General features: G+C 62.1%; 2 protein-coding genes across 2 annotated transcripts; one reads left to right on the top strand and one right to left on the bottom strand.

The window, feature by feature from the left end:
• The first annotated feature begins 4,717 nt into the window (after window positions 1–4,717).
• TUBB4B (tubulin beta 4B class IVb) lies at window positions 4,718–7,113 on the top strand. The gene is made up of 4 exons (XM_036260320.1): window positions 4,718–4,821; window positions 5,096–5,204; window positions 5,282–5,392; window positions 5,909–7,113. Exons 1-4 carry the CDS (start codon window positions 4,765–4,767, stop codon window positions 6,967–6,969), a joined length of 1,338 nt encoding a protein of 445 aa, XP_036116213.1. The 5' UTR covers window positions 4,718–4,764; the 3' UTR covers window positions 6,970–7,113.
• On the bottom strand, window positions 7,106–10,104 carry FAM166A (family with sequence similarity 166 member A). The gene is made up of 7 exons (XM_036260321.1): window positions 10,049–10,104; window positions 8,865–9,079; window positions 8,518–8,780; window positions 8,305–8,431; window positions 7,923–8,017; window positions 7,539–7,656; window positions 7,106–7,194 (listed from the first exon to the last, which is right to left on the bottom strand). The coding sequence occupies exons 1-7, from the start codon at window positions 10,102–10,104 to the stop codon at window positions 7,106–7,108; spliced, it is 963 nt and encodes a 320-aa protein (XP_036116214.1).

The raw sequence follows: 10,104 nt of genomic DNA, 5'->3' as shown, positions 1-10,104 counted from the left end.
GCGCGGGCCGGGCAGCCCTTCCACCCCAGCCCGACTGCAGCCGCGGCCCGAGGGCTCCGCACAGCTGTGCCGAGGCTCCCAGCCCCACAGGTGTGTGGGGGAGTGAGATGGGGACCCGGTAAGGACGGGTGGCCCCGAGGCGGCTCGTCTGCCCCTCCCCCGTTCTGCTTTCCCCTCTCCCCAGGCCGGGCAGGGCGCCAGGCTGCGAGGGGAGCAGGGCTGCGGGCAGGGCAGCGGGGCGGGGGACCTGCGCTCGGTTTCCCCTAGCCTGCCTTGGACCGCCAGGGCTGCTCAGCCCCGGAGACCTACCAGGAAGCGGGCGCTGCACCCCCTCAGGCGCCACCCGCACCTGGAGCCCCCTCGCGAGCCCCGCCTCTCCCGGGCGAGGCAGGGAAAGGCCTCCCGCCAGGTGAGGAAGGGTGAAGCTGAGCGCTGTCCCCTCACCTGGGGGTGGCACCTGCAGGGAGGGGGCTGTGCTCCCCCCGCCCTGGCGAGTCGGGTTTCCACACAGGAAGGTTTGTCTGCAGGCCAGCCGGTAACCAGACACCAGGGAGACGGCCTGGGCCTCCTGCCCCTCCAGCCTAGGGCTACCCACAACCCCAGTCTGACCCCCAGGCCCCCAAGGGGAAAAGGAAGCTTCCCTGAATTCACCCAGAACTCCTGCACTGAGAGGGGCCAGAGAGGCCCTGCAGGACTGGGCCGGTACAACTCAGTCAGCGGCTGGAGCGGGGGCCGGCTCCCAGTCCAGGGTAGACTGGGAGAGGTAGGGATGGTCAGGAAGATGGGGGGCAGCCCAGGGCCCAGTGTTACTTTTCCACTGTATGTTTTTAATTTATTGATTTTAGAGAGAGGAAGGAAGAGAGAAAGAGAAACATTGATTTGTTGTTCCACTTCTGTATGCATTCATTGGTTGCTTCTTGTCTGTGCTCTGACTGGGCATCGAACCCAAAACCTTGGTGTAGTGGAACGACGCTCTAACCATTTGACTACCCAGCCAGGGAGAGCCATTGTTAATTATGGTCCAGTCCTCTTTCTACCCCTCTGGTTCCTTCAACCCTGCCTCCCCATATCCCCAGGTCCTTCTCAGTCCCCTCAGCAGTCCCTCACCCCCCTCCATGAACCCCAGTCCCAGTCCCCTTAGGTCCCTCATGCACCCCAGGTCCCCATCCCCCAATAAGCTCCTAGGCCTCCTGAGCCTGGGTTCACTCTGTCCACGAAGGGAAGTAGCCTGTTCTGGAAGCCATGGGGGGCCTGGTGGGAGCAAGATCCCTGGAGCAGGCTTATGCACCCCAGCTTGGCTTCTCCTCCACTTCTGTGACCCCAGGACACAGCCTCATGGTCCCTCTGATGGAAGTCCTCTGGGGAGGGGCTGGCCTGGCCAGTTCCCTGGGGAGACTGGGGAGGCAGAGAGAGGGAAGAAAGGACCCCATGCACCTCTCCTTCCGGGGCGGGTAAGGCCGCCCACAAAGGCTGACCGCCAGGTCCTTTGAGGCCACAAATGACTGTCTGCCTGCTGCCCAGCTTAGAGGTAACACACCCTCCCGCTGGGACCATGGCCACCAGTAAACAAAGCCATCCTTGTGGGCCTTGCCAACAGCTGCAGGCTGCGGTGGGAGGGCCAGGCGCCCAGCACTCCCACGCCCTGCCTGGGCTTCCCTGCGCCTTCTCGGCCTGCCTCCCACCTGGCCACAGGCCCCACGGGCGCTGAGGGTGGGGACCTGCAGGGCCTCCCCCACCCAGCACCCATAATCCTTTTAGGCTGAGGCCCAAGGAGCACAGGAGGGTCCTGCTGTGAGTGTTGCCACCCAATGTCACCTCAACGGGGCAATGGGAGGGGCAAGGTGGACAACCTGGAGCCTCAAAGGGCTCTGGGGCTCACACCTGGGCAGGTGACACAACCACTATTTTGCTCCCCTAAAGTGGGGGTGCCATACTGAACTGCCAGCCCTGTGGGCCGCAGCTGCTTGGGCAGTTAAGCTAGCTACTTTGCAGGACACTGTGAGGGCCCAGGATGCCAGGCAGTGACCCAGCACACCCCGTATGCCATGACCTGTGGTCAACAGAAGCCAGGCCCACCTTCCTGGCTGGTGTGTAGGGCCAGGCCTGGTTCCAGAGGCCCTACTGGGCCTGACCCCCACTTGGACGTGGTGACTGCAATCCTGAGCCAGCTGCAGACCACTCTCGAGGATGCGAAGGCTAATCTGTACCCAGCGTGCTGCCTGTCCCAACAGCTTACCCACAGAGGAACCGTTGCTGTAGTGACAGGTTGTAATGCCACAGTATGCCACAATACCCTGCCTGGTATGTGTACCACAGGCCGAGAGAGCTCACTCCCTCCAGAAAGAGGAGCAACAAGGATTGCCCAACATCCTCATGTTGGGGGACAAAGGAGGGTAAAGCAGAATCCAGAGCCCCAGTGGCCACCACCAGGAAGACTGTCCAGGGCCAACCTAAGGGTGTGAGCTATCCTTTTTCAATGTTACGAAAATATAATGCAACTGTACTGTTGTTAAGGTAATATATTAAAGGTGCGACCGCCCTGGCCGGTTTGGCTCAGCGGTTAGAGCATCAGCCTGCGGTCCAGAGAGACCGTGGTTCGGTTCCCGCTAAGGGCATGTACCCTGGTTGCAGTTTGTCCCCGGCCCTGGTTGGTCGCATGGGTGGCAGCCACTCGATGTGTCCCTTTCACATCGATGTTTCTCTCTCTCTCTCTCTCCCCCTCCCACTCTATCTGAACAAAAAATGGAAAAATGTCCTCGGGTGAGGATTTAAAAAATAAAAATAAAGGTGTGACCATAATGCAATTTAACTTTTTTCCTTCATAAGTTTTGCTCCCCCCTCCAACATAAGCAGGTAAAAAGTAAGGGCATCCGTCAGCCCGTCATGCTGATCCGAGGTTGTGTTGGTGGCGAAAACGGCACCAGAATGTCACTGGTGATTGGAGTCAGACCAGACCTTGGTTCACCGTCCTCAGTACTGGAGTTCTGGCTGAAAAAGAATTCAGAGCCCAAACTCAAACTATAACAGAATGTTTATTTAGAAAGTTGCAGAGGTAGAAGTGAGCCACAGAAGACAGAGGCTCAGGAAACAGGTTACAGAGGCAAAAGAAGGGCCCTGGAGCTTAGGAGAGAGGCGGGTAAAGGTAAGGCACCTTGGGGGGGAGAAAAGGAAGAAGGGAAAGGCTGGGCTGGGTCCTTTATCCTAAGGGCTTTTAGGGGTGGGGATTTTAGGGAAGGTCCCAGGGGTGGATCTCAATGGAATATTCATCAGTTTTCCAGGTGTGTCCTTTCAGGGTCATGGTCTCTACTGATTGGTGGGGCCAGGGCAGGGGTTCATTAGTCATAGCAGCTGGTCCTGATGTCAGCCAAGCCATCGCCGGTCTGGTTTTGCGGCTTTTCTGGGCCTGGAGCTGAAACACAACTGAGGTCTCCGATGTATCTGATATGGGTTAGAACCTCGCTGGCCTGGGTGCTTCATGTTTACGGGCTATTCTCTGGCTCCTTTAAGGGGGTTTGACCTGCATGACTAGCAACATGCCAGGGGAAGGAAAGGTCGGGAAAGGGCCTGAACAGCGTGACCAACAACATGAAAGGTCAGGGGTTCTAAACCGCATGACCAGCAGTGTGCGACCGGAGGAAAGGTGACTCTGGGGGCCAGGTCCTTGTTTTGCGTTTTACCCATTGCTAGGTAACCGGAGCTTTCCGCCCCGGTGATCTGTACCTGGCCTCTCCTCTCTGCTCTCCTGCGTCTAACTGCCTAGCTCAGTCGGTGCAACAGAGCTGGGAGGCTCGAGGTCCGCCGCCTGCGCCCGGGGAGGTCTGGGCACCGCCCTCGTCTCCACGGAGCTGCGCTGCGCTGGGCCGAGGCACCAAGGCGACGGGAGGCGCGCCAGCTCCGTCTCCACAACAAGCTCGGGGCTGCCCAGCAGGGACCCGCCCTGCCCTCCCGGTCCCCAGCTCCCGCCCTGGCGCAGCGGCGCACGTGCTCCCTCACCTGACCGCCGCCCCCGCGGGCAAACGGCTCAAGGAGCCCAGGCCCAGTGCGGTTTGTGGGAGGGCCCCTACTCCACCGACAGCCCCCGGCCGCCGCCCCGCCGCACCTAGGCACCCGAGCCCAGTTTTCTCTGCTGTGAACGGCTTCGCGCCCCTCCTCTGCTCCGAGACCCCGCAAGGTGGCTCGGACCGCGCGCGCCCCTGTTTCGCGGCGGCCCGAGGCAGCGGCGCTCCAGAAGGCGCTTGCCCACCGGGGCCGCCGGGCCGCCGGGCCGCCGCCCTGTCCGTATTTCCCCAGGTTCCCACTCGCATCTGCGCCGATTCTACCGCGGGGCCCGCGCGCGCCCGCAGAACCCGCGCGCGCCCGAGGCACTGCGGCGGTTACCAGGACGCTGGCCCCGCATAGCCAATAGTGTCAGCCTATCGGCGTGCTCTCCGGAGCCAGCCAATGAGGTAACAAATCAATCATTTGAAACACCCAATGGACTGAGCACCGCAGCGCGACGGGGGGTACTTTGATAGCGAGAGCGGAGGCCGCGACTGGCCAATAAACAGCGAAAGGAGTTGGGAAGGCGGGCGTTAGGTAGTTCGATTGACGGGGCTGGAGTCAATCAAACGAGGCCGCTTGCCAGCCTCGTTCTGGCAGCCCAATAGGAAGCTGGCGGAGGCGGGCGCGACGGCTATATAAACGTTGGCGGAGCGTCGGTTGTAGCATTCTGCGCGCTCGCTGCTCCGTATTCACTTCCGTCTTCTCGCCTGCGCCGCCGCCGCCATGAGGGAGATCGTGCACCTGCAGGCCGGCCAGTGCGGCAACCAGATCGGCGCTAAGGTAGGCGGTGGGGCGTCGGGGACCCTGCGCGGGTGGGCCTCCCGGGCGGGCGGGCGGACAAGAAAGATGGCGGCGGGCGGGCGGCGCCCCCCGCATTGCGGCTCCGTGCGGGGCGGGAGCCCGGGTGGGGGCGTCCGCACCGGCCCCCGGGGACCGGCCCCACAGCAGGGGGGCGGACGGGGGGAGTGGAGAGGAGGCCGCGCCCGTCCGGGGCGGAGCCGGCCCCGGCCCCCGCCGGCGTGACTCAGCCCCGGCCCGCCCGCGTCTCTGGCAGTTCTGGGAAGTGATAAGCGATGAGCACGGCATCGACCCTACGGGCACTTACCACGGGGACAGCGACCTGCAGCTGGAGCGGATCAACGTGTACTACAACGAGGCCACTGGTGAGACCTCGCGTCCCCTGCCCACCCCCCCGCCGCCCGGCGGCCAGCTCCTCGCTGACGCCCTGTCGCCCCTCCAGGTGGCAAGTATGTACCCCGCGCCGTGCTCGTGGACCTGGAGCCGGGCACCATGGACTCCGTGCGCTCGGGGCCCTTCGGGCAGATCTTCAGGCCGGACAACTTCGTCTTTGGTGAGCTGCGGTTGGGGACTGGGTGGGGTCTGTTAGCCAGGACGACGGAAAGGTCAAGGGGTGCCCAAGGTCACCCCCCTCAGGACCGCAGACACCAAGTCCTGATCCAGTGTACCTTGAGCAGGAGCTAGGGCCCCTGGCTGGACACTCTCCCCCCCCTGCAAGTCACTCAATCCGTCTCTTAAAGCAGCTTTGGGAGGAAGGCCCAGCTGTCCGATCAGGGGAGGAGTGGCGATGTAATCTCTCCGCAGTGAACGCAGTGGCGGCGGCTCATCTGTCCTTGGGAATTGGCAGGGGCTGCTGTGGGAGGGGCTGGCTTATTGTTAAGCCATCTCGGCTCAGCCCCTAACATAGTTTTTAACTGGGCAGGTTGCTGCTTTACTTGGGAGTTTGTTTGCTTTACCTGCAGGGTGAGCTCTGTGTCATCTCACACCAGGTTTATTTGGCTTTTTTTGGCCCGGTAATTAGCGGTGACACGTGCCTGGCCAAAGAGTGACCAGCTGCACTCTCTTGCAGGTCAGAGCGGTGCTGGGAACAACTGGGCCAAGGGGCACTACACGGAAGGTGCGGAGCTGGTCGACTCGGTGCTGGACGTCGTGAGGAAGGAGGCCGAGAGCTGTGACTGCCTGCAGGGCTTCCAGCTGACCCACTCCCTGGGTGGGGGGACTGGGTCTGGGATGGGTACCCTCCTCATCAGCAAGATCAGGGAGGAGTATCCGGACAGGATCATGAACACCTTCAGTGTGGTGCCCTCGCCCAAGGTGTCGGACACAGTGGTGGAGCCCTACAATGCCACCCTCTCCGTCCACCAGCTGGTAGAAAACACAGACGAAACCTATTGCATAGATAACGAGGCCCTCTATGATATCTGCTTCAGAACCCTAAAGCTGACCACACCCACCTACGGTGATCTGAACCACCTGGTGTCGGCCACCATGAGTGGGGTCACCACCTGCCTGCGCTTCCCTGGCCAGCTCAATGCTGACCTGCGCAAGCTGGCTGTCAACATGGTGCCCTTCCCCCGCCTGCACTTCTTCATGCCTGGCTTCGCCCCCCTCACCAGCCGGGGCAGCCAGCAGTACCGGGCCCTGACGGTGCCCGAGCTCACCCAGCAGATGTTTGACGCCAAGAACATGATGGCCGCCTGTGACCCCCGCCACGGCCGCTACCTGACCGTGGCTGCCGTTTTCAGAGGCCGCATGTCCATGAAGGAAGTGGACGAGCAGATGCTTAACGTCCAGAACAAGAACAGCAGCTATTTTGTCGAGTGGATCCCCAACAATGTGAAAACGGCTGTCTGTGACATCCCACCCCGGGGGCTAAAGATGTCGGCCACTTTTATCGGCAACAGCACGGCCATCCAGGAGCTGTTCAAGCGCATCTCGGAGCAGTTCACAGCCATGTTCCGGCGCAAGGCCTTCCTGCACTGGTACACGGGCGAGGGCATGGACGAGATGGAGTTCACCGAGGCCGAGAGCAACATGAACGACCTGGTGTCCGAGTACCAGCAGTACCAGGACGCCACGGCCGAGGAGGAGGGCGAGTTTGAGGAGGAGGCGGAGGAGGAGGTGGCCTAGAGCCGCCCGGTACCGGAAGCGTGGGAGCCGTGAGAACTCTTTATTCCCTCACTCTGTTCTCTGTGGCCCTGTCTCACTGCACACCTGCTCCTCTCCTGTCGCTGTCCTCTGCTGTACAGACACCATTAAAGCGTTTTCATAGTGTCTGGTTTCTCCTCTCCAGTTCCTTCTGATAGGCCTTGCGGCTGCTGTTGCCGAACGTCAGTCCGAATTGGTCCTGCATGGCTGCAAGGGGTAATGCCGCAGCTGAGCTGCACTTGTCATGGGCCAGTGGCTGCTGGCAGAGGGTGGGGGGTGTCAACACAGGCTCTGAGGTGGCCGTGGCTGCCCTGGGCACCAGCCTCCTGAGGCAGACCTAGCCTGCCCACTCAACCCCGAGAGCCAACGTCAGTGGAGGCAGCTGGTCTCTGCCTGACTGTACCAAAGGTCCTCGGCCCATTCCGCACGGGAGGGGATGTTGGGCCGTCCTGCCTCAGGGACCCCGGGGCATACTGCGAGCCCTGTGTCTGTGGAGCAGCATCTGTGGGGGCCCCAGCCACTTGGCCCTCCCCAAGCGTCCCTGCACTCACTCGGAATGAACCCCGTGTAGAAGGGCACCAGGCCCTGGCTGTTGTAGATGGTGTTGCTGGGCCAGTACGTTTGGGGCAGCCGCTCACCCAGGGCGCAGATGGGGTTTCTAAACAGGAACTGGGGAAGGGACAGGTGTGAGTGCGCTGCCTCCACCTGCTGACTGGCGGCAGACTGGCGGGCAGAGACGGGCAGGGGTGGGGCTGGCATTCTCTGAAGTGGTTAATGCTGGGGTGGGGTCTTCTTTCCCCACTAGGCTGTTTCCCCACTAGGCTGCGGAGGGGGAGGGGAGAGGAGAGCCTCTGTTCTGCCTGCTCAGACACCTGGAGACTTCTGTGGACCCTGCTGGGCACCTGGGAGTAGCCCCAAGGATGACGTTCTCCTACCTGGCTTTTGTCAAACTCATCCATGGCCTGTGTGACCCCGGTGCGGTAGTTCACCCCCATCACCCAGGCAAACCGGGGGATGAAGCCAGCATATCCTGGGGAGGAAGAGGTCCGGGGGCTGCCACCCTAGGTCCCCTCCACCACCCACCTCCTGGTGGTGTGGGAAGTCTGTTCAGGCTCCTTTCCTCCCCTAGTTGGAAACTAGTGGCAACGGCCTGTGGGCCCAGGTGGCCGTGGGCTGGCAGGCAGAAGGGGAAGGTGGACTCCGGAAGGGGAAGGCCTGTGGGCAGCCCTCACTTGCTTTCACCCTCATCCTGCCTGGGACCCTGGGCCTCGGGGGCCTCGGAGGGTGTCCATCTCCCACCCCGGCCTCGGCACCCACCTGAGATGGCCTTTCGTTGAATCAGGTTGGGGTGGTCCAGCTGGGGCAGCCTTTGGAACCTGCCTACATCTAGTGTCTCCTGCTGGAGAGCTGGGGGTGGGTACTCATCCCTCCTGCAGTGGTACAGCTGGGACAGGAAGGGGGCAGGTTACCCCCCACACACCACTTGGGTCTAGCTGGGGTGAGGCTGGTCCCAGGGTGCCTCCCAGTTACCTGGTACCGCCCAGGGGCCTCGTGGACAGGGGTGGTTCTCGTCCAGCCCTCCTCCCCGTATGCCAGCCGCAGGCCCGGATGTCCAAGGTCCCTGGAGTCCCCCTTGCTGCCTGGCGGGCACGGGGGGTAGGGAGGGTAGGGCATGAAGCCTGCAGGCAGTGGGACATGCCTGGATACATTCTCGACCCCTAGTCGATCTCCAGCATCCACCTCCTGGGGTGAGAACCGTCCCAGGATCTCAAAGTTCTTGTAGGGCTTCAGACCTGTATGGACGGGGCAGCCGTGAGCAACCGTGGGCAGGAGGCAGGGGCAGGGCAGGGCAGGTGAGCAGAGGGGCTGAAGCTCACCCGTGTAGTGGGGGATGTAGGGCTCCATCAGGTCTCGGCAGGGCACCAAAGGTGGCTTGGACTTGCTGAAGTCCTCAATGAACTTGGGCTTGGATATCGGGGACAGCACCGAGCACGGACTCTTCTGCACGCTGGGGTCTGTGAGCAGCTGTGCTGTGGTGCGCCCATAGGTGTTCCCCACCTGGTAGCGCAGCTGTGGGTAGAAGCCAGCATACCTGCGGACGGAAGAGGAGGAGGAGGCAGGGCCTGTGGGCGAGGGCAGGATCCAGCCTGCCCCTCCCAGGCCAGGTACCCGACCTCAACCACAGAATGGAGAGTGAGTGACACTGGCTTCTGGGGCTGTCGAGGGTTGAATGGGCAGCACATGCCAAGCACTGAGGGCTTGGGTTGTCACCGCCACCATCGGATGGCCTCCCCCGCCCCCCAAGTCCCTACCCAGCCATCCAACGCCAGCGAGGGACTTAAAGATGACAGAACAGCAGAGCGCCTGGAAGCATTTATGGGGCTGGTGACAAGGTCCGGGCCCAGGCACCTGGAGGCCTATTGTACACAAGGTGATACCACTGGAAGGCTTGTCAGAGACCTGGCTCAGACTTTGCCACCAGGAGGCCAGTAGCCAGTGAATGGGACCAGGACTTGGGAGGCAGGCGGGAGGGCAGCCGGTGGAAGTGTTGGTTGAACTAAGTGGCACTTAGCCAGTCAGGAGGTGTGTGGGCATCTTGTGAGGGCCCCGGAGGGTGTGGGGGTTCAGAGCCCCCCTCTTCTGTCTCTCTTGTCCCACCTTTTCCCCCAGAACCACTGTGAAGTTAGGTCTGGCTCACATGGCTCTGTCTGGGAGGTAGGCGCGCACACACCCTCCACGGAGGGCCTGGTTATGTTTTACAGGGGGGCTACCTAGTGAGGCAGCCTGGCATCTGTGCCGATCAGTTTACTCCGGATGCTTATCTGGTCTTTAGAGCGGGGAACACTGTGGGGCTGGCATCGGGCGCTTCTTCCTCCAGCCTCCACCAGCTGCTGGGCTCTGCCCGGTTGTCTGCTCTCGACATACCGCCCACCTGGCACGACACTTGCCCTGCCGTGGGTAGGGTAGGTCTGGGCCCCTTCCTGGAGACCAGCTCTGGGGTGCCCCTCACGACTGGCCTGAGCCCGCTCCCCCAGCGTCCCTGCGGGGACCCAGCGCTTACCCAGGGACATAGTGAGGCTCGGGCGTGAAGAGGTTGTGTTTCTGAGTAGCTGTCAT

The sequence above is a fragment of the Molossus molossus genome, unplaced genomic scaffold (genome assembly GCF_014108415.1).
Source record: "Molossus molossus isolate mMolMol1 unplaced genomic scaffold, mMolMol1.p scaffold_m16_p_14, whole genome shotgun sequence".
Taxonomy (NCBI): domain Eukaryota; kingdom Metazoa; phylum Chordata; class Mammalia; order Chiroptera; family Molossidae; genus Molossus; species Molossus molossus.
This window is presented reverse-complemented; position numbering and strand designations above follow the sequence as displayed.

Bases quoted from the DNA above. Each gene is read 5' to 3' on its own strand.
- TUBB4B (XM_036260320.1), top strand. From the start codon at position 4,765: ATGAGGGAGATCGTGCACCTGCAGGCCGGCCAGTGCGGCAACCAGATC. The intron at 5,205-5,281 runs GTGAGACCTCGC...TCGCCCCTCCAG, and splicing joins GTACTACAACGAGGCCACTG to GTGGCAAGTATGTACCCCGC. The intron at 5,393-5,908 runs GTGAGCTGCGGT...ACTCTCTTGCAG, and splicing joins GCCGGACAACTTCGTCTTTG to GTCAGAGCGGTGCTGGGAAC.
- FAM166A (XM_036260321.1), bottom strand. From the start codon at position 10,104: ATGACAGCTACTCAGAAACACAACCTCTTCACGCCCGAGCCTCACTAT. The intron at 9,080-10,048 runs GTAAGCGCTGGG...TTCCGTCCGCAG, and splicing joins GAGCCTCACTATGTCCCTGG to GTATGCTGGCTTCTACCCAC. The intron at 8,018-8,304 runs GTGGGTGCCGAG...CTTCCTCCCCAG, and splicing joins TCAACGAAAGGCCATCTCAG to GATATGCTGGCTTCATCCCC.